At 41.5% G+C, this 24,266-nt stretch overlaps 2 protein-coding genes across 2 annotated transcripts in view; one reads left to right on the plus strand and one right to left on the minus strand.

Annotated features, from left to right (window-relative positions):
* Positions 1-23,007, plus strand: part of LOC311301636 (uncharacterized protein) — a 170,530-nt gene extending 147,523 nt beyond the window's left edge. Inside the window, exons 6-7 of the mRNA XM_084426911.1 lie at positions 22,720-22,800; positions 22,912-23,007. Of these exons, the coding sequence (XP_084283037.1) occupies positions 22,720-22,800; positions 22,912-22,967 (137 nt within the window). The 3' untranslated portion in view covers positions 22,968-23,007. The remainder of the gene's footprint in view (positions 1-22,719; positions 22,801-22,911) is intronic.
* On the minus strand, positions 1,808-4,538 carry LOC311290629 (E3 SUMO-protein ligase ZBED1-like). Its single transcript, XM_084409231.1, has 2 exons — positions 2,953-4,538; positions 1,808-2,593 (listed from the first exon to the last, which is right to left on the minus strand). Exons 1-2 carry the CDS (start codon positions 4,402-4,404, stop codon positions 2,174-2,176), a joined length of 1,872 nt encoding a protein of 623 aa, XP_084265357.1. The 5' UTR covers positions 4,405-4,538; the 3' UTR covers positions 1,808-2,173.
* Positions 23,008-24,266: the final 1,259 nt, after the last annotated feature.

Here is a 24,266-nt window from a genome sequence, read left to right on the forward strand (position 1 = left end):
AATAAACACTAAATGCTCTGTTAATTTTGATCTTTCATTTTCGTGTAATACATCAATCGATCCTGTTCAGTTTCTATTTTTTTTCTGTATACTCACAATAAAAATAAAGTGTTTTGCTTTTTGACAAATAAAGAAAAATTAACATGATGCGATTTCTGCCTTCTCTCTGTCAGTAAACTCCCATTTGAAACGCGTTCGAAAATGATCTATAACTCCGCGAAAATTCAGTCAAACAGGCAAACAGACCCACGGGCATAAAGCTTGAGATCGCATCTTTTAAATGAAGTAATTTAAATAAAAAACAAATATTCTCAGCTTCTGTAATCTGTATAAAAAGAGAGCGACTCCAGTCGAGCTCATTACGAGCTAATTCACAAGTAATGTGACCACTCCCCGGAGAGCGCGTGCTATTCAAACGCAAATTCTGAGAACTATTTCAGATCTGTGAACGCCCACATTAACTGTAAACAAAACGCGTCGCGATCGAGTGAGGCATAATATAGCCTACCTTATGGAGAAAAGATTCCTCAGAACAGTGCTGATATGAGGAGCAATATCTCCTGATATGAGGAGCAGATCCCGCTGAGGAGTGAGGTAGGCTGTTGTCTTTTCTCAAGTGTGGAATAACGTTATGGAATAACGTTAGTGTAGGCCTATGTAAACCGCAAAAAGATGAATCGCATTTCTATAATATGACTCGCGTTTCTGTGAGATGAATGAAGGGTACATATTTGTAAAGGCTGTTTAGCCTAAATATGAATCGCGTGTCTGTGTGTGAAAGAATAAACTGCTTTGCTATAGCCTACTGAGATGAGTAAAAATCGACTGGAATATGTTGAAATAAAATGTATTTGTATAAGCAACGTATTAAACTGCAAATTAGCATTTATATGCCCTAATATTTCATAAAAACAACATTACAGTCAGTCACTTGTTGACTAGATTTGGGTACAGTTTTTAGGCTACTGTAGAATATACTGCCACATCAAATAAGCTTTTGTTTAGCAATTTCTGCTCATATCTAACGTTATATATATATAAAATACTATTTTTGTCAAAAATAAAGTCATAGACTAAGATGTTAGATGTTCCAATGTTGGCTATATTCAAACTAATGAATACATATGATAAAATGTAGGCCTATAATCTTTTTTCTTTTTCTTTTTTACAAAGAAAGAGTACACTTGAAATATTGTTGAAATTGTAATTATTGTTGTAATTGTAACATTTTTAATAAAATAGCAAAACATATTTACAAGAGAGATGTAAGCAAAATCTTAAATGGTCAATATAAGTCTTCTTCTAAATACATCTTTTGTCCTTGCATTGTGGCTCAGTCAGTGTCACACCTGAATGAATGGCTAATTATGCAGAGTCATTACGCATAATGGGTGGGACATTGTAATCTAAGGTGTAAACAAATAAATACAATAATAGTATATTGAAGTTACAAAAAAAATATTGAAATATTCATTTCAGGTACAAAAAGTAATAATTAAATGTAAAATTTTGAGTATATTGAGTGGCATTTTAGGCTTTTATGTTTCGAGAAACACGCCGTCAAGTGTGGTATAGAGCAACGGGATTTTTTTTTCTTTGCCCATGGTAATTTATAGGGGTGGGAATTGGCAAAAATGTGACGATTCGATAGTATTGCGATATTTGGCCCACGATTCAATATTATTGCGATTTTTAACATATTGCGATACAGCAAGTATTGCGATTCGATTCTGCGATATATTGCGATTCATGTCTCCCATATTATTCGAAGGCATTACAAAAAATGAGGAAAAAAAGACTGCTCAACTCACTTCAAATGTCACATTTAATTATGTTGACATTATCTTTTACACATTAATAACAGAAGTGCAAAAACTTAGGAGGGTAGTGCAAAAACTTAGGAGGGTAGTGCAAAAACTTTGTCCTTGAACATTCAGGACATGACCTTATTACAGGACAGGACACAATTATTCTCTGAATAGGAGACCTCTCACATAAATGGTGAGCTCTCAGCACATAAATTAAAATGTAAATAAAATTTAGTAACATAAACATGAGAATAATTATATAAATAAGAGTAACTTAGAGCTTCAATCAAATTGAAAAAAAAAAAGAAAAAAAATGTGTACTGCTAGAGTCCAGTCCTGTTGGCTGCAAGGTCATCAACCAAAACTCATTTGGGAATATTGGCATTTTTGTTAAGAAAAAGGAGTTGGTCAACATGCTCTGATGTTAAAGTGCTCCTCTGGGCCGATACTATGTCTCCTGCAGTGGAGAACACCCTTTCAGCAGACACACTAGTGGCTGGAATGCTCAGGTATCTTTTAGCGAGTTTGGCTAGGTAAGGATACGTTGTCTCATGAGCTTTCCACCAGTTGAGGGGGTTTTCTTCTAGTGGCAGTGGAGAAGCCTCCTGGTATCTCTTCACTTCCTCTTCAGCTTGGGTAAATGGTGACCTTTGTGGGGCTGTGGTAGAAAATGTTTCTCCCAGTAAATCAGCTAGCCCAGATCTTCTTTTAGGTTTAGGCTCTTCAAGCTCCTGTCCATCCATTTCTCCAGAGGCACTGCTGGTCTCTTCTTGCCTAATAGTGGGCTGTAGGGAAACATTAGATATATGTTAAAAGATTTTCCATTAAAACAGATATAAGAAAATAATGCTAACCACCAGTATAGAGATTAATCACCAGATGAACATAGGCTTGGTTGTAAAAAATCAGATAAATAATATAGCATTTTTAAATACTTTGACATTTTAAAATAACTATTTAAACAATTGCATTAAAAAAGATATAAGAAAATAATGCTAACCACCACTAAAACCAGTATAGAGATTAATCACCAGATGAACATAGGCTTGGTTGTAAAAAATCAGATAAATAATATAGCATTTTTAAATACTTTGACATTTTAAAATAACTCTTTAAACAATGTAGTTAATTAAATAAAGCCTACCTGAAGGCTGGCTGCCTCCACAACCAGTCTGGAATAAATGTCACTGATGTCATCTGTGGTCAGGAAAGGCAGTGACTTAAATCGTGGATCCAGGACAGATGCTGTGTGGAGGGTGTTTTTTTCTTCAACAGTGCTGTATCTCTTCTGCAGATCTTGACTTATTGCCTGTTTGATGTCCCTCACAATTGGTTTGTCCCCCATTGTCTCTCGTGTGTCATTTAGCAGCTTTGCCTGCACTGGAGCAATGATAGACAAAGTGGGATTCTTCTCCTCTGAAACAAGTTTTGTGGCTACTAACATCGGTCGAAGTGCTAGCATTATATCCTCAGCATCTGTAATGTCATTTTCGTTTAGGGTGCAGATATCACTGCCTGACCTCCTGACCTCAGAGGACAACAGAGCAGCACAGATCGCTGGTTGCTGTTCCAGGAAACGTTCAAGCATTTCGTACCCGCTGTTCCAACGGGTCACAACATCGGTCTTGAGCTTGTGAGTGGGGAGGTCCAGAAGCTTTTGTTTTTGCTCCAACATGAAGTTGGCGATTGCACTGCGGTGGAAAAAAGTGCTTATGCGCCGGACTCTTCCTAGTAACCTGGCGACAGCAGGCAGCTTTAGTGCGCGCTGTGAGGCGAGGTTGAGCGTATGGGCAAAACATTTCACGTGAAGATACCCCCCCACCTGCGCGGCCACAACCATGTTGGACGCGTTGTCCGTAACCAAAACAATCTGTTTGTTAGCGATACCCCACTCTTCGGTTGCCGTTTTCAGCAACTCGGCCACACTGGCCCCGGTATGGCTCTCATGCATCGCCCTGGTTTGTAAAACATGAGTTAAAAGCTGCCATTCATTCGTGATGTGATGCGCGGTTATGGTCATGTACGATTCCGTAGCTCTTGATGACCAACCGTCACACGTTATAGCAACTCCGTCGGCTAAACTCAAAGTTTCATTTACCTCATCTCTGACTTCGCTGTAGAGTTTGGGGATGGCAGAGTCGGTAAAATATTTACGTGAGGGGATCACATACCTGGGCTCCAGTATGCTAAGCAGATTCTGGAAACCTTCGTTCTCCACAACACTGTAAGGCTGCAAATCTTTGGAGATAAAGTAGGCAATCGCCTCCGTGATTTTCTTAGCTCTTTCGGAGTTTGGAGGTAACTTGATCATTTTTGTTTGGTCCAAGGTGCGTTGATTTGGGGGTAGGACAACAACTTTGGGGCGTTTCACTTCCTCAGTGGCGGCTAACTCCAAATGATACCTTGTAAGATGGGCTCTCAAGTTTGTCGTATTCCCACAGTACTTAATCTTCATATGGCATTCCTTGCATATAGCATGCTGCATGTCAAGGTCTTTACTATTTGCTTTTTGATGAAACCCAAAATTTACCCACACTTTCGATTTGAAAGACAACGGAGCGTCGTGTACAACCGGTTGTGATGAAGCCATTTTCATTTTAATTTGTTGTTGAATGCACGAGCACGACTACAAAGCGCCACCCTGTGGATGTAATACGCGAATGTACATGATCAGAGTAAACTCCGAGAAAACCAATGAAGAAAACCCGAAAGTAAAACAGATAATTTTATAATTAAATATCGCAATACTTTGCGCTACTGTATCGATATAATCGCGTGCGCAAAATATCGCGATACTAAACAGAATCGATTTTTTCCCCCACCACTAGTAATTTATGATCAAAACCTTTTCTAATCTTGACAAAACACATATTGTCAGAAAGGTCTGAGTCTCAAGGTTTCATATTTTGTGACAGAAGTGATATTTGGACAGAAATGTATTAATTTGTTATGGCAGAATGCATACAATTAAATTCAATGGAATGTATGTCACTCATTATTATTTTTGATAATACGCCTAAACAAAATCTCATGGGAACTTCAATTTTTGTGATATCACCTTAAAATTTGGAACATAACTTGGTTAGATATATGGCTTTGATTTTATAGTAATTTTATAGTAAAAAATATTTTGTAAAAAATTTTTTTTATATATACAGGGTGGGCCATTTATATGGATACATATATATATATATATATATATATATATATATATATATATATAAAAGAAAAAATATTAAGTTCAGTCAATTTGATTTACTGTAAATTTAAACTTCCATTTACTTTTTCATACTTTCACTTCAGCAATAATCTGCTGCGTGTTTTCTTTAAAACAAGACCAAACTTAGGTCTATATTCCAAAGCATTCTTGAATTAGAAGCAAGTTTTAATTGTAACAGGGACGACGAATGTAGTATTCTATGTACATGTTACTCTACAGAGGTTAAATTTGGCCTAGGTTCGGCTCTGGGAGGATTTAAAAGTAAAAGGGTGGACCAAATCAATTTCAAGTAATTAACAGCCGGCAATTTTATTTACAATGATTCACATTCAATATAAACAATATTGTCACAGCTGAGTCTTTGTCTGGTTTCCACTCAACACTATGAACCAACAACAAACATGGTTCATATTAAACCCAAGTTGAATGTGAATACCAAAAAAATAAAATAAATAAATAAAATGAAACAAAACAAAACAGTCTCAATAATTTGTTCTGGATCCTTTGTGTGTAAAGTGCTCAAATGTCCATATGTAAAGCTCCAATGGTCATGCGTGTGAAAAGAGCTTCAATGTCTTTGTGTGTAAAGGCCTTCTGTGTTGCTACCCGGGTAGTGTGTATGTGCTTAGCTCTCTTGTGTACATCCGTGATGGACCACGATGATTCTTTGAGTGGCAGATCAGGGTCTGGCTCGCCGTTCAAATGGTAGATCACTTGACAGAATCAGCATTCAAAAAAACCAATCTGCATAAAACAATGCAGTCACATTAAACATTTTTCAATATAAACAATTTCTACACCGACATTTTCTATTAGCTGCACAAAATGTCCGTCATTACCAGTGTTAATTCAACACGTGACAATATAAGTGCAAATAAACAGCTTAAACGCATAAAAGTATTTAAATATGCAATATATATCTCTCGTTAGAATATTTCGTTAGCTGTACAACATTTCTTTTACCATTTGCTGCATTTATTACACTTGTAGAAAATAAAATAATTTAACTAAACAGTTAAACTAGCGTTATACACGGATAAATTTGACTCCGTATCAATTTTACCTTATAAACATACAAAAAAATACATTCTTAAACATAAAATATAACTCTGATTGGCTTTAAGATATATATATAAAGAAAAAGGAATATCACAAAGTTAAAGTAATGCATAAGCAAAACTCACCAGAGTTCTTGTAAAAGAAAAACCAGTAACCAAAAGCATTGACCGGTTGTTTTCCTCAGCAATAGGATAAATAAACGACCTCGACGATTAATATTATCCTTTGTAAAAGAATATGCACATTGAACCGAAAAAACAAATGAAAATTAAATCGTCTTTGCAGCTACACGCTGACCTCGTGCGTGCATATTCAGCAGGTTTCTTCATCTGATTTTTAACATACGTTGACTCTCAACATACCACAGCGTTAACCGCCCTCTAGAGGTTAATGATAGTACCACACCTAAAATACAGAAACTTCCTTTTATGATATATAATCAACCGTACTTACAAATAAACATACTTTAGGACTACGAATAAAGGAAAACTATAGATATTAAATTCGAAAGGGTTACATCATAATGAATTTTAATGTCCATTCTCAAAAAGGGGGGTGACAGTTAATCGTTTGGTTGAGGATGTTTTTGAAAAATTATTAAAAACATACTCAAGTTTTTTCTTGGCACCAAGTAACATCATTTTGTAATGTTAGGGCTCTTACAGTGTAATATGTCAAATAAATATGCTTACCTTGCAAAATTTCACCATAAACAGTTCACATGGCAGGAGTGATTTTTTTTTACATGTTTCAGGAAATGTTGTGACATGTGCTGTGGATTGACACTGTGACATCTAGCGGATTTTTGTTTGGCATAACATACCCAGGGCCGCATTAAGAGCTCACTGGGCCCCGGGGCTATGAGTTACTGGAGGGCCCCCCCACCACTTTAGGTCACCAACTACAGAGAGAGAGAGAGCTAAATTTTATATCATTATACGAGTCATTTTATCTATCTATGATATACTGCACAGTCAAGTTATATTACTTTTAATACGATTTTTATCATCAAAATTTAATGCCACTAAAATTTCATAATTCTTGTGACCAATTTCAATATCACAAAAAATAATAGTAGCTTAAGAAAATAATCTCAAGCTTACTGATGACAAGAGTCACAAATAACAATAGGACAAAGGCACATAAGAAATCGACCTACTTGAAAAACTTAAAGCACTGAATAATATTATATTGTATAAAGTATTCAAATATACAATACATAGTTTTCACTATAAATTCAACATTCATTCTTATTTATTTTACAAAAGTGATTCAGTCAAGGGCAGTAAATTACTTTCTTTCTGATGTTTTAATTAGCATTATTGACACAAATGGCGACAGCAGTTTTATTAGCAGCTTCTGTCACTTTAAGACCTCAGGGTCGGAACTCAGGGTCAAGTTCACCATGGGCTCAAAACGAGCATTTACAAAATGAATTCTCTCCCGCTGCTTACTGTGCCTGAGCAGTTTAAAATAATTTGTATCTAAGCCACAATGCTTAAAAAGACGTTTAAATTATAAACTTACATCATGATGGCGCAGCAAAATTGACATATTTCTACCGGATATATTATCGCCAGCCCTTTAGGCGAATATAGAGTTTGATCAAACACAAAAAGCAATATCATACATCCATCAAGTTAATAATCAAACTTACCGAAAATTGGTGGGGTCGATGATGACGCTGAGTCTTTATCTGCTCCATTATATATAATAGCCTATATATTATATTGCCGAATACGCAATTTTGTCCGACAACAAAGCAGTCAGTAGATTAACGTCACCCTATTGTTAATGCGGCCGTGAACATACCTCGACCAGATGGTAGAGATGGCTCAATCAGCTCTTAAAGAGTTAAGTTAGGTACTCCTCTCAATAAAATGTAGAGACTCAAAATGTGCTCAACCATTTGCTTTCACCCTCTTTTACCCAGTCTAAGTAACTCCATCATTCCCCTCTGGTCAACAAAGGCACTGGCCACTTACAAAATTATGAAACAACAAAACTTCCAAGAACTCATTTATTTATTTATTTATTTATTTATTTATGTGTGGGTGTATGTTAATGTATCAAGCCTTTTTTAACCATCTAACACACATTTTGGCGCTGTCACACTCCTGCAGAATTTTGTTCTGCATGATATCAGCATTGACCAGCAGGTGTCGCTGTGTGCATTCCAAACCTGGAGAAATCAACCACTTTTACACACATCAGGCTGGAAAGCTTTAAAGCTTCATGAAGCTTCATCTCACCATCACTACCTTCAGGTTCACTCAGCTCAACAGTTATACGCTATATTAGCAATAATGATTATTTTGGGAGACATGGATGAGCTTTGATTGGTGGTTCCCATCATGCACTGCAACATTAGGCTTTATGTTTATTTCACCAGTGATGGTTGGTTGGTCAGATGAGAGGAAGTTAATAACCACAGGAGGAGCTGATGATGTTTAAAGGAGGAGCTGTAACTATATATAATGAAGAGGAGGACTGACAGAAACAGAAAATGGCTGATAAGTGTGATCTGTGTGTGCTGGGACTGATCATTCTCTCTTCACTTCTCACAGGTAAAGAAATCTGTATTTTCTCTAAAGACATTTAGTGGAATTAGTCTGGAAAGAGTTCATTTGAACATGCTCAGTTTATTCTTGCACACATTCACGTTGTGATCTCAGAGTTGTGTATTGATACACACAGATCATACTGTATTATTCCTGATACTGGACATAGTGTCACTCAAACATCTGATGATGAAGAATTATCTTCATATTAAGAGTGTGTCAGTGATTTGAACAGCTCTCTGATAAAGACTAATAGTTTATTCTGGAGAGTGTGTTGTTTGCTTTAAGTCAGGAAAAATACTAGGATTTAAAACTTCTGCTTTTTATGCTGGTGTGTTTTGTTTCATTTATTAATATATATCATAATGATCACTGAGATATACTGTGTTTCAGGAACCAGTGGAGTGGATGTGTTCATCAGTTCTGGTGAAAATGTCTCTCTGTCCTGTAATAAAACTCTTTCTGACTTCAAATCAACTACATGGGCCTACTATAACAGATTCAGTCATTCAGAAGTTGAACTGATTACTGGAGGGATAAAGAATAAAGACACAGAGAGACACAAGAGACTGAGTCTGGAGTCTGACTGCTCTCTGAACATCAAGAACGTCACAGGAGAAGATTATGGATTATACAGATGCAGACAATATGTGAATGAAGAACAAGGACCTGGTGCTAATGTTTTTCTGAATGTTCTTCATGGTAAGTTTATGATTATGTGCTCAATTTAAAATTCTCTCTTTAAACTCAGATGATGATTGAAGAGTCTGTGATTTGTGTCTTGTGTTCAGTTTCAGTGTATCCATCATCATCATCATCATCATCATCATCATCATCATCTTCTTCATCATCATCTTCATCCTCGCAAACTGAGATCAGTCCAGGCCGCTCTGTGACTCTCTCCTGTCAGTTGTATTCATATTATGGACTCTCCTGTGATTATTGGGTCAGTTCTGAGGGACTTGAGCTGTTGTGGGTGAATCAGGCTGGTGTTGATCTGAAGACAGACTCCAGATATCAGATATTATCATCATCAGATCAAGATCGCTGTATCATCACTCTGACTACAACACTCCTGAATGAAGATGACAACAGAGAGTGGAGATGTCAGCTTACTCGCAGAAATCAACTCTTGACCTCAGTCAGATACACTGTCAAGTATTCAGGTGAGAAACAACACTGTAAAATATTATGTTAATGTCCTACAGATGATGCGTCTGAACATTCATCTTCTGCAGATCCAGTCGCTTCACCAACACTGATTCCAGTCAGAAGCTCTTACTCTGAGAAGACATCAAGCCGAACTACAGCAGCAGCTCCTGCACAAGGTTCCCGATCACATGATCACTGTATAAATAGATTTATTTTTGGTCAATGGTGATAGTCATTCTCCTCCTGACAGCTTGAGAGTGAAGTAAGAAGATATTATACCATGGTCTGGGTGAATACTCGATTCTGATTGGCTGCAGGGTGTCCATTAAAAAATGATAGAGGACACCTAAATAAACCGTCAGGCATAACCAGGGAAACCAAGTTATTGTTTGTAACTTGTAACTCTAGATTTCGATTGTAAAACTAATTAAAATATAAACTAATGTTTTAAAAATGTGTTATTTGGCAAGTGACCATGGTATAAGCGGGTTAATGCCCTTCGAGGTGCGTGTCGGACAGTTCACGCCTCGCCGTCGTCCATTAATACCTGACAATGGACACCTCGTCGGGCATTAACCCTTACATAGATGACAGACTCGTGCACATATTCATCATTTCTGTGATGTGAAGCTCCAGTATTATGTGATGATGATGTTGTGTATATGTGGCATTATGTGTTGAACTGAACTAACAGACGTGATCCACAGATCCAGCTGATACAGCATCAGAAACTGAAGTCAGTGTGACTGCTGGATCATTATACAGAGGTACGACACGTTCATTTATATTCAATTAAAATTTATTTGTATAGCGCTTTTCACAATACACATTGTTTCAAAGCAGCTTTACAGAAAGTGCATTTCATAAATGTACATAGAAAAATAAAGTTAGTTAATCATGTATTAATTTAGGGCATCTCTTCAGGGGCGTCGAGTCGTCTCTTCACGGGCCTCGAGTCGTCTCTTCACAGGCGTCGAGTCGTCTCTTCACAGGCGCCGAGTCGTCTCTTCACTGGCGTCGAGTCGTCTCTTCACAGGCGTCGAGTCGTCTCTTCACAGGCGTCGAGTCGTCTCTTCACGGGCGTCGAGTCGTCTCTTCACGGGCGTCGAGTCGTCTCTTCACAGGCGCCGAGTCGTCTCTTCACAGGCGTCGAGTCGTCTCTTCACAGGCGTCGAGTCGTCTCTTCACGGGCGTCGAGTCGTCTCTTCACAGGCGTCGAGTCTTCTCTTCACAGGCATCGAGTCGTCTCTTCACAGGCGTAGAGTCGTCTCTTCACAGGCGTCGAGTCGTCTCTTCACAGGCGTCGAGTCGTCTCTTCACAGGCGTCGAGTCGTCTCTTCACAGGCGTCGAGTCTTCTCTTCACAGGCGTCGAGTCGTCTCTTCACGGGCGTCGAGTCGTCTCTTCACAGGCGTCGAGTCGAGTCGTCTCTTCACAGGCGTCGAGGCGTCTCTTCACAGGCGTCGAGTCGAGTCGTCTCTTCACGGGCGTCGAGGCATCTCTTCACAGGCGTCAAGTCGAGTCGTCTCTTCACAGGCGTCGAGGCGTCGAGTCGTCTCTTCACAGGCGTCGAGTCGTCTCTTCACAGGCGTCGAGGCATTTAGGTCGTCTCTTCACAGGCGTCGAGTCGTCTCTTCACAGGCGTCGAGTCGTCTCTTCACAGGCGTCGAGTCGTCTCTTCACGGGCGTCGAGTCGTCTCTTCACGGGCGTCGAGTCGTCTCTTCACAGGCGTCGAGGCATTGAGTCGTCTCTTCACAGGCGTCGAGTCGAGTCGTCTCTTCACAGGCGTCGAGTCGAGTCGTCTCTTCATAGGCGTCGAGTCGAGTCGTCTCTTCACAGGCGTCGAGTCGTCTCTTCACAGGCGTCGAGTCGTCTCTTCACAGGCGTCGAGTCGTCTCTTCACAGGCGTCGAGGCGTCTCTTCACAGGCGTCGAGTCGTCTCTTCACAGGCGTCGAGTCGTCTCTTCACGGGCGTCGAGTCGTCTCTTCACAGGCGTCGAGTCGTCTCTTCACGGGCGTCGAGTCGTCTCTTCACAGGCGTCGAGTCGTCTCTTCACAGGCGTCGAGGCGTCTCTTCACAGGCGTCGAGTCGTCTCTTCACAGGCGTCGAGTCGTCTCTTCACAGGCATCGAGTCGTCTCTTCACAGGCGTCGAGGCATTGAGTCGTCTCTTCACAGGCGTCGAGTCGTCTCTTCACAGGCGTCGAGTCGTCTCTTCACAGGCGTCGAGTCGTCTCTTCACAGGCGTCGAGTCGAGTCGTCTCTTCACAGGCGTCGAGGCGTCTCTTCACAGGCGTCGAGTCGAGTCGTCTCTTCACAGGCGTCGAGGCGTCTCTTCACAGGCGTCGCGTCGAGTCGTCTCTTCACGGGCGTCGAGGCATCTCTTCACAGGCGTCAAGTCGAGTCGTCTCTTCACAGGCGTCGAGGCGTCGAGTCGTCTCTTCACAGGCGTCGAGGCATTTAGGTCGTCTCTTCACAGGCGTCGAGTCGTCTCTTCACAGGCGTCGAGTCGTCTCTTCACAGGCGTCGAGTCGTCTCTTCACAGGCGTCGAGTCGTCTCTTCACGGGCGTCGAGTCGTCTCTTCACGGGCGTCGAGTCGTCTCTTCACAGGCGTCGAGGCATTGAGTCGTCTCTTCACAGGCGTCGAGTCGTCTCTTCACAGGCGTCGAGTCGTCTCTTCACAGGCGTCGAGTCGAGTCGTCTCTTCATAGGCGTCGAGTCGAGTCGTCTCTTCACAGGCGTCGAGTCGTCTCTTCACAGGCGTCGAGTCGTCTCTTCACAGGCGTCGAGTCGTCTCTTCACAGGCGTCGAGGCGTCTCTTCACAGGCGTCGAGTCGTCTCTTCACAGGCGTCGAGTCGTCTCTTCACGGGCGTCGAGTCGTCTCTTCACAGGCGTCGAGTCGTCTCTTCACGGGCGTCGAGTCGTCTCTTCACAGGCGTCGAGTCGTCTCTTCACAGGCGTCGAGGCGTCTCTTCACAGGCGTCGAGTCGTCTCTTCACAGGCGTCGAGTCGTCTCTTCACAGGCATCGAGTCGTCTCTTCACAGGCGTCGAGGCATTGAGTCGTCTCTTCACAGGCGTCGAGTCGTCTCTTCACAGGCGTCGAGTCGTCTCTTCACAGGCGTCGAGTCGTCTCTTCACAGGCGTCGAGTCGAGTCGTCTCTTCACAGGCGTCGAGGCGTCTCTTCACAGGCGTCGAGTCGAGTCGTCTCTTCACAGGCGTCGAGGCATCTCTTCACAGGCGTCGAGTCGAGGCGTCTCTTCACAGGCGTCGAGGCGTCTCTTCACAGGCGTCGAGGCGTCGAGTCGTCTCTTCACAGGCGTCGAGTCGTCTCTTCACAGGCGTCGAGTCGTCTCTTCACAGGCGTCGAGGCATCGAGTCGTCTCTTCACAGGCGTCGAGTCGTCTCTTCACAGGCGTCGAGTCGTCTCTTCACAGGCGTCGAGGCATTGAGTCGTCTCTTCACAGGCGTCGAGGCGTCTCTTCACAGGCGTCGAGGCGTCTCTTCACAGGCGTCGAGTCGTCTCTTCACAGGCGTCGAGTCGTCTCTTCACAGGCGTCGAGTCGTCTCTTCACAGGCGTCGAGTCGAGTCGTCTCTTCACAGGCGTCGAGTCGTCTCTTCACAGGCGTCGAGGCATTGAGTCGTCTCTTCACAGGCGTCGAGTCGTCTCTTCACAGGCGTCGAGGCATTGAGTCGTCTCTTCACAGGCGTCGAGTCGTCTCTTCACAGGCGTCGAGGCGTCTCTTCACAGGCGTCGAGTCGTCTCTTCACAGGCGTCGAGTCGTCTCTTCACAGGCGTCGAGTCGTCTCTTCACAGGCGTCGAGTCGAGTCGTCTCTTCACAGGCGTCGAGTCGAGTCGTCTCTTCACAGGCGTCGAGGCGTCGAGTCGTCTCTTCACAGGCGTCGAGTCGTCTCTTCACAGGCGTCGAGGCGTCTCTTCACAGGCGTCGAGTCGAGTCGTCTCTTCACAGGCGTCGAGTCGAGTCGTCTCTTCACAGGCGTCGAGTCGTCTCTTCACGCCCTCCCTGCTTTAGTGGACTTAGATATCCTAGGAATGACCAGAAGCCTCGAATTTAGTGATCTTAAAGAGTGCGATGGATTGTAGGGCGATAGAAGTTCCGTTAAATACCCAGGAGCTAAACCATTTAGGGCTTTATAGGTCAGTAGTAATACTTTGTAATTGATATGGAACTTAATAGGTAGCCAGTGTAGAGACGATAGAATTGGTGTTATATGATCATATTTTCTTGACCTAGTAAGAACTCTAGCGGCTGCATTTTGGACTAACTGTAGCTTGTTTATTGAGGATGCAGGACAACCAGCTAATAAGACATTACAGTAATCTAGTCTCGAGGTCATGAATGCATGGACTAACTTTTCTGCATCAGAAACTGATAGCATGTTACGTAGCTTAGCAATGTTTCTAAGGTGGAAAAAGGCTGTTCTTGTAACATATGAAATATGATTTTCGAAAGACAAGTTGCGGTCTAGTATAACACCCAGGTCTTTTACTGTAGAGGATAAAGTAACAGGACACCCTTCTAAATTAAAGTTGTATTGTAAGAGGTTTTGTGGGCAGTTTTTTTGGACCAATAAGTAATACCTCCGTTTTATCTGAATTTAATAGCAGAAAATTACACGTCATCCAGTATTTTATATCTTTAACACACTCTGTCAATTTAGATAATTTAGTGTTTTCATCTGGTCGTGATGAAATGTATAATTGAGTGTCATCAGCAGTGTTGGGAACGTTACTTTAAAAAAGTAATTAGTTATAGTTACTCACTACTTGTTCCAAAAAGTAACTGAGTTAGTAACTGAATTACTCTATAATAAAAGCAACTCGTTACCAGGGAAAGTAACTATTTGCGTTACTATAAAAAAAAAAAAAAGGCTATATGTCAAAGTATTTGGATTTTTTTGAGCAGTTTTCACAAGTCAGTTGAAATGAGTAGAACAGACAGGTGTTTGTACATAACTTTAGATATTTATTGCACATCGACAGATATAACATTTGATATGTTTTATATAATTAGCTTATTAATTAAATTAATAAAAAGACAAAAAGACCTGGAGATATGTTTGGTAATTGTACCTGAATGAATTGAATGTTTTTATGTTTCCACTGTTCGATCGCGTCCGCGCCTCACACACACACACACGCACACAAATGTAAACACTTTACGACTTTTCGATCGCGCCCGCGCCTCTCTTTCTATTTCTCTCTCTCACACACACACACACACATGTAAACACTTTGCAACGTGTAGCAGCCCCTCGGCGTCAACAAACGAGACAGAGAGTTTCGACGGGTGCTTAATCTTCTTTATTCCGCTTGCTTTGAGCGCCATCAACCGTGACTTCGATAAACGTTGTGTTGTAGCACCGTGAAACTACATAAAGAAACAATATACTCATGAATAAAAAACGTATGTACAAATGACAGATTACTTAAACAAATACACATTTACAGATACCCAAAAGGCAAATAAATTATTACATACATGAGAAATTAACCAAAAGAGCTCTACAAATAACACGTGCCATACGAAATTATATATTACTTTAAAATACAACATGCAAACACACAATAAAGACACATACCTCGCTCCGCTTGCCAAAGGGGGTACTAAAAGAACCAAAACATAAAGTGCATCCACCTTTTACAATATATATTTCAAACTTTTGTAAACACCACGTGAGAACCACAATGTCCGCACCTCTTTCTTCTCCCTGAGTTACAGCTTACGTTACGTAGAGAGCGTGCGTGCGCGCACACAACACGTTTAAAGGGACACACACACATACATATTTTGCGGTCATTTACACTCCCACCAATTATGAAATGATGAAAGAACAGGACAAACTGTGAATGAATCAGATCATGATTTCTGAACATCAATATGACCGCCTTCAAACAGTTTATATGCATGCGAAGTCTAAAATGTTAAGTTTTATAGAACTTAATTACATGGTCTTATGCAATGGAATCACAAAGCAGTCGTTGATTACTCATTTTCAATAAGTACCACCAATTTTTGGATGGGCCTTTCAATGACTGTGGGCTTGGAGTGTTGATTTTGTTTTCGCTCCCCTAACTGCAACTTGACTCGCCTTACAAGACCATCACTTCCTTCACTGGTTCCCACCACTCGGCCTAATTGCCACTGACCTCTGGGAAGCATATCGTCTTTGATGATTACAACATCATTCACTTGAAGGTTACGGCAAGGAATATGCAATTTCTGACGTGCTGCAATATTGAGAAGGTATTCCTTCTTCCAACGACTCCAAAATTGTTCGATTAGGTATTGAACTCTGCGCCATCTTTTAGTGGCATACACATCTTGTTTTACAAACTCTCCTGGAGGTGGAAGAGCAACATCAGACTTCATCATTATCAGATGGTTTGGGATCAATGGTTCGAGTGAATTTGGATCATTAATCCCATCTACCGTTAGAGGGCGGCTGTTTACAATGGCCATTGCTTCATAGAACAGCGTTCTGAGTGATGCGTCATCAAGCCTGCCTGGGCATAAAGCAAGTGTGGCATTGAGTACATTTCGCACAGTTCGTATCTGGCGCTCCCAGACACCTCCAGCATGGCTTGCAGAAGGAGCATTAAAGACAAACTCGCATTGCCTTTCTGTAAGAAAGATCTCTAAGGCGTTGGTGTCAATCTCTTTCAGTGATTTTGCGAATTCATTTTTAGCTCCAACAAAGTTAGTGCCGTGGTCACACTGAAGTTTGCGAACTGCTCCTCTGAGGCTGATAAAGCACCTTAGGGCATTGATAAAGGAGTCTGTAGATAGGTCCTCAATCATTTCAATATGGACTGCACGAGATGATAGACAAGTGAATAATAGGCCATATCTCTTAAGCTCCTTACGAGCTCTCTTCACAATAAATGGCCCGAAACAGTCCATACCACAGTACGTGAATGGAGCGGAAACCTCAACACGTTCTCTGGGAAGTTCTGCCATACGCTGTTCTTCAGCTGGTCGTCTGAGTTTCCGACATTGCACACACTTGTGTATGAACTTGGCGACGGACTTACTGCCTCCAATGATCCAGAATCCATTCATTCTTAACTCCATTTGAGTTTGGCTTCTTCCCTGGTGACGAACTTTGGTGTGGTAATATGACAGAATTAGTTTAGTGATGTGGTTACCTTTTGGAAGTATTACAGGATGTTTTAGATCTTGACTGAGAGATGAGTGTTTTAGCCTCCCACCAACACGGAGGATGCCATTGTCCAAAATAGGATCCAGAGGGTACAGTGCGCTTGAATTTGGTAGAGCTTCTCCTCTTTCAATTATTTGCATTTCTTTTGAGAATGCTTGCTGCTGTTCAAGCTTGATGACCACCTTAGCAGCTCTCTCACGTTCTTCAACTGTCACATGATCACCGTTGTACATCTGTTTGTGGCCCAATCTGTTTATTCTTGCAACCACCCTTAGAAGCATAGACCAAGAAGAGAATCGACTTAAGCGACTGAGGATGTCTGCTCCGTCTCTGACTGAGGTCACAAAGGTTTGGACTAATTTAACCTCAGGATCACCGACAAGCAGGTTCACAGGTGTGTATGGTGTTGCATTTACTTCCTGTTCCCACAGGAATTTGGGTCCTGATAACCACATTGATGTAGAGATGGCAGACGCATTAAGCCCTCTAGATGCATAATCAGCAGGGTTATCTGTTGTATTTACGTAACACCAATGACTAGGATCTGTGACATCTCGTATCAGCTGCACTCGATTTGCGACAAAAACATGAAACCTACGGGCTTCGTTGTTAATGTATGCTAAAACGACCTGCGAGTCTGTCCAGAAGAACTCTTGGTCAATCTTCATTTCCAGCTCATTTTTCAGCATGACACTCATTCTGGCAGATATGACAGTGGCTGAGAGTTCTAACCTGGGAATGCTTATGACCTTTGTAGGTGAGACCCTGGCTTTAGCCATCACCAGACTGCAGTGGACTTCACTCTTGTCATTTTTGAAGCGGAGGTAGGAACAAGCACCATATCCTACATTACTCGCATCAGAGAAGTGGTGTAACTCTGTTCTGACTATGTCACTGAAGGTATGTGGGTGATAACATCTTGGTATCAATACTTCCTTGAGTTTCAGAAGATCGTTTTTCCAACCCACCCATTGAGAACGCAAGTCATCAGGAAGTTCGTTGTCCCATTCAGTACCTCTACGACACAGTTCTTGTAGGATACACTTTCCCTGTAGAATAAATGGGGCGACAAACCCAAGAGGGTCATATAGAGAGGCTATAACAGACAGAATACCACGGCGAGTCAATGGTTGATCCTTAAGGTCAATGCTGAAACTGAATGTGTCATCCTTTGTTGACCATTGAATGCCGAGTACGCGTCCATCTGGTGCTGCTTCAAGATTAAAGTCAAGAGGCTTTGATGTAGTTGCCTTTTCTGACGGGTTTAAACAACTCAGAACGTCTTCCTTATTTAAGTTAAATTTGTGAAGCCGTAAACCTCCATGTTTACACACTCTTTGAGCTTGCATTATTAGTTCTTTGGCTTCACTGGTTGAGGGAACACTGGTTAACCCATCATCCACATAAAAGTTCTTCTCAATGAATGCTGAGGCTGAAGGATAGTTAACCTTGTGCTGCTGTGCCAGGTACTTTAGGCCAAAATTGGCACACCCAGGTGAAGACGTGGCACCAAAGAGGTGGACTGCCATGCGATATTCTTGAGGCTCTTTCTCCAAGTCTCCACCCTCCCACCATAAGAATCTCAGGTAATTGCGTTCATCAGGTGGGACGAGAAACTGGTGAAACATCTTCTCTATGTCACAGGTAACTGCTACTGGCTCCTTTCTAAAACGGCACAGCACTCCCACCAAGGAATTGGTTAGATCAGGCCCAGTCAGAAGTGTGTCATTTAGAGATATACCACGAAACTTTGCTGAACAATCGAATACCACCCTCAGCTTGTTTGGTTTCTGAGGGTGGTACACCCCATGGTGTGGGATGTACCACACTGTCTCTCCACTTAATATAGCTGGAGCTTGTTCTGCATCACCCTTGATAATCATCTCTTCCATGAAAGCCTTGTAGTGATCATAATACTGTTTATTGGACTTGAGCCGTTTCTTTAGGTGTTGTAGTCGAGCAGTTACTAGCCCTTTGTTGTTGGGTAGTGAGGGTCGGCTGCTACACTTAAATGGGAGAGGAAGCTCGTAATGTCCATTATCCTTCTGATGAATATTGGCACTGAGGTGCTGTATGAAACGAACATCCTCTTGTGACACACATTTATCCTCATAAGCTTTCTCATTGAAATCTGTTCTCACCACGTGAGAACCACAATGTGCCCCTCGTCCGCACCTCTTTCTTCTCCCTGAGTTACAGCTTACGTTACGTAGAGAGCGTGCGTGCGCGCACACAACACGTTTAAAGGGACACACACACATATATATTTTGCGGTCATTTACACAACGTTTCGATCGCGCCCGCCAACCTTTCAGTCAGGATTGCTCCTAACTCGTCATCTCTGCTGCTTCATCGAATCTCTGTTTAGCTGGTGTATGTGTGTGTGGCGCGTGTGCTGGCATGTGTGTAAAAACACTGGCTCTGATTGGCTACCATGAAACACATGACACTGCCTTAGCCAATCATAATCGCTTACCTCGTTATTAACCCACCTCCTCACTAGCTGTGCGAGTGCGAGCCAGGGGTGCGTTCGGATTACACAGTGTATTCAATCAATGCATAGTAACGCACCGCATTTAACGTCCAGTAATCTTAACGGCATTGTAACGACGGGAAAAGTAATTAGTTAGATTACCCCGTTACTGAAAAAATAACGTTGTTACCTAACGCCGTTCTTTTAAACGGCGTTATTCCAAACACTGGTCATCAGCATAACAGTGGAAATTAATTCCATGTGTAACCCTCCCCAACCGGGTACACTCGTATAATAATAGTAAAGGAGCCCTGGTATCCCAGTAGTAGTAAAGGGTAATGTCTGGTCCTTCCCCTGAAGAATGAACAGTTAGCTACCAGTATACTACAATAATAATTTGTTCAATAGCGCGGTGCCTCCAATAAACATATATTTTCAGGGGTTTGAGAATAAAACAAACAGGTTGAGCATAAGAAAGTTATAATAAACCCTGGGGTTTATTGAATAATCCCAAAACAAACAAACAAACTAACAAATAAAAATAAAAATAAAACAAAAACAAAGAAAAATAAATAAATGACAGGAATATGAAACTACTGAATAATTGCCTTACACAGTGATGGAATCGTAACTGGTTCAGGGAAACCAAAAATACAGATATCACATTTATATAGTGCAACCTTTTAACTGATCCAAAATCAGTACTACAGAGACTTAAAATAGTTTAAACACTCAATACCTCAATAACAAAAATGAGAACCCACAAACTTAGTCTCTAAACCAGTACATGTACAATTTCCATGAACCGTTGGTGCACTTTTCCTCCAAACGATGAGATTCAACAGAGCTCAGTCCAAATGTACGTTACTCACTCATCTGCATGTGCATGAACATGAAGGCTATAATGCGCGATGACGGTCCAAGGTCCCGAATATCTTCAAACCGAAAAAAAAAATAAGAAGGTAGCAATCTCAAATCAATGATGCCCGATGAATCAGCTCCTCCATTAGGCCGTGGTTGAATTTCCGCCAGGAGCTCCAACCGAGTCCTCCACTCTCCCTCGAGATTTCGGATCCAGTCTTCTCCTCACCGCTCGAAATTTCGTAACGAATCGTAAACAAAACTGTTCTTCAACTCAGTTCAGACAGCAGAGAAGAATTAGTCTCTGTCCAAGAGTCAGCTTGCTCAATTTTACTCCTCCAACAACAAATTATCATGCACCCTTCTCTCCTTCACCGAACTCCCCCTCTCAAAAAGGGAATTTTTTCCCAACACCCCCGCAGCACAAACTCTCATTGGTTAAGAACAGACGCATACAATTTCAACATTTTTTCAGAACTTAAAGGTACACTCTTGTTACGAAGCTTACATTAGCAAAACCTTTAAACAAGCTTTTTTTTTTTTTTGGAGAAAAAAATACTACAAACATAAAACTCACTATTTTGCCAGTGCTTTTTATTTTTATTTTCATTATAGCCCTGAATTTTCAAAAAGGCTACACGTGTTTTCTTATAATGTTACCAAGTGGCAGCATATATATTGAGAATAGCAGAGGGCCTAACACAGATCCTTGCGGCACTCCATAGTGGAATTTTGTAGTCGATCTAAGAGTATTTTGTGATCTACAGTGTCAAACGCAGCGCTAATATCGAGTAAAACTAGTTTTGAGATACAGCTTTGGTCAGAAGCTATAAGTAGTTTCTGTGCTATGATGCGGCCTGAATCCTGACTGAAATTTTTCATAGATATCATTTTCTTGCAAGAAAGAGCCCAGTTGAGCGGACACCACTTTTTCTAGTATTTTAGACAAAAATGAAAGATTTGAAATGGGTCTGTAGTTTGCTAGGTTATTATGATCTAATTGTGGTTTCTTAAAGGGGCATTTCACCCATTTGAACATTGTTTTTTATTTAAAGTGGATCATATATGTTGTCGAAATGTAAAAGAAATTTTGAATTTGGTGCCTTTGTGACCGAGAAAAGACAAAAAATAACTTCAGGACGCATTTGTATGAAAGACAACAACTCCCACAATGCACCACATTGCACAGCTCCGCAAGCCACTCCCACTAATCCAGAAAGCGCATATCTGCCTATAAGAGAAATCACTCTTCCGTCTACAAGGCTAGCTACCACCAGAGCTTGAAATTCATTTCACATTCAGTGCATTACTCCTTGTTTGTATTTCTTTAGAAAAGGTGAATTATTGCATGGTACCTGGATGTTCAGTCAGAACATATGCGGTGTGAAACTAGGATAGTTCTCAACACAAACGTCCGTGTCCTCGTCTGATTCAGAGATTTCGTCCAGGAGAAATTGTCCTCGTTGAAATTCTTTGCCACAGACGGACTCTATCTCTGTGTTCGTAGCGGTTCATAGTTGCATAGTGAGATCACCGGCGCCACCAGTCCGCCCTAACCCGAGCCAGTCCGGGCTCCTCGTCCGCGGCAGGCAGGTCTTCTGCCTCGGCTGCTCTTCGCTATAATGCGGCTTGTAAAGGTAGCCACAAACACCTGATTCAAGCATCAGACTTCCGAAATCCTCTTCCTCTAGTCTATATCATATTGAGCACTCTCCTCCGCTATTGTCATAACTTTACATCTGTCTCCACAGCGCCTGTTAGCTTAGCTTCAAACAAGATGGAGGATATTGCTTTCAGTTTCAGAGAGTAAAGTCCCACCCACTGATCTGTAATAGGTCTGTAGCGTGAGCGGGTCCCGCCCCCTGGGAAAGATGAGGAACGAGTGCTTGTAGTCTCAACAGAAATCCCCCCCTCTTACACTTCCTCCTACAATGACGCAAAATGACGATTTTTGCGTCATTGTAGGAGGAAGTGTAAGAGGTAAATAACGGATTTCTCCCGTCTCAGGGGAAAATGAGAGAGTGTTGCACAACCATTCAATAGTATGACTGGGTTTCTAACAATGCAAAGCTTAATGCAAATGGGTGAAGTGTCCCTTTAATGAGAGGTTTTATAACTTGAATATTCTTGGAACATGACCTAAAGATAAAGATGAGTTAATAATATTGAGAAGAGGCTCTTCCACTACAGGTAACACTTCTTTCAGTAGTTTAGTGGGTATGGGATCTAATAAACATGTTGTTGGTTTAGATGCAATAATAAGTTCATTTATACTGACAGCTTTATAACATTAAACTATCAGTCAGTCTGTAAATGCTTCATCAATAACTGTTGATAGTTGAATACCCTTGACTTCAGTCATGTACAGTTTCTCTTCTTCCTCTCATGTTTCCTGCAGTGATTGTGATTATTGTTGAGATGGCAGTGTTTGCTGCTCCTACTGTGATTCTTCTTCAGATCATCTGTGCAAGAAGAGCTGGTGAGTTTTGAGCCGCACACAATCTGATGATTCACACTCATCTGATCTGGAACAATCTGCAATCATGATAAAAACACATACGAGAGGTCAGTCAATGCTTTTATTTTGCAGGGAGGAAGGACTCGAAGCACCCAGAGGAAATAGAGATGCCGACAATATTACAATAAAATACTGATGAGTTTAGAGCCAATCTGCAGCAATATTTACAATAGCAGAAACTTACAGAGGATTGTTCATTGTTTTATTTTCTTCTCAGAAAACAGAGAAAAAATTGACATAATCAAGTTTAGATTAAAATGTTTTCTTTTTTACATATAAAAAGCCAGATTTATTTTGGATTTTATGGATATATTTGCCTACCGTGTTGAAAGTCATTCTCTTGCGCTTCATATGTAAACTGCTTTAAATATAATATTAATACAGTAATGTACAGACTCAGACTGTATAATCTCTCTCTGTTCTGTGTGATGGAGCTGATTTGAGGATTCTTGGATCTTGTCTGTTCATTCCTGTTTTTAGCATCTTTTTTTCATTTTGAATGATTGCTATAATTTTCTTAATAAAACCTCTGCAGTTGTGTTTAATAAGTCTCCTTTCCTGAGATGTTTGTTCCCCTTCATGAGCTCGTAATGTATCGTAATATAGAATAGTAAGTGTGAGTATTAATGGGTCGAGTGTTGATGAAATATATGCGTTTTCAGCCGTTTCTTGAAGATGGCTAAAGCCTCATCAGCTCAGGTTGAGTTCGGCAGGTCGTTCCTCCAGCAGGAACAGTCCAGGTGAAGGTCTGTGAAAGTGATTCTGTGTCTCTTTGAGATGATGCACCACAAGACACCGTTCACCTGCAGAACACAAGCTTCTGGAGACACATCGGTCTGGAGTAGTGAGTTTAGGTGTAGAGGAGCAGAGCCAGTGGTTGTTCTGTAGGAAAACATCAGGGCCTTGAATCTGATGCGAACGGCTGTTGGAAACCAGTGCAGGTTTATGAGGAGAGGAGTGACGTGTGTCTCTTCGGCTCGATAAACACACTCTTGCTGCAGTGTCTGGATCAGTTGCAGAGGTTTGACAGTGATGCTGGAAGGAGAGAGCATTACAATAGTCCAGTCTGGAGAGAACAAGCGCTTGGGCAAGGAGTTGTGAAGCTCCGATAGGAAGGGCCTGATCCTCCTAATGTTGTATAAGGCTAATCTGCAGTTCTAGCACTGTGGTCTGTGAAGTTCAACTGATCATCAATAGCTGAGTGGAGAAGTTGTGATGAAGTGTTGGGTTGGCCGAGACCATGAGCAGTTCTGTCTCAGCAAGGTTTAGTTGAAGGTCCTTCATCCAGCAAGAAATGTCTGTTAGGCGAGCAGTGAAAGGAAGAAGAAATTTGATTTCTGATTGGCTACAGCAGTCAGATGACATCACAGGTGCCCTGATAGGCTGTAAAACATCATCAGCTCTTTTGACTTCAGAAAGCCGCTTCT

Source organism: Rutilus rutilus (genome assembly GCF_951802725.1).
Source record: "Rutilus rutilus genome assembly, chromosome: 1".
In the NCBI taxonomy this organism is placed as follows: Eukaryota; Metazoa; Chordata; class Actinopteri; order Cypriniformes; family Leuciscidae; genus Rutilus; species Rutilus rutilus.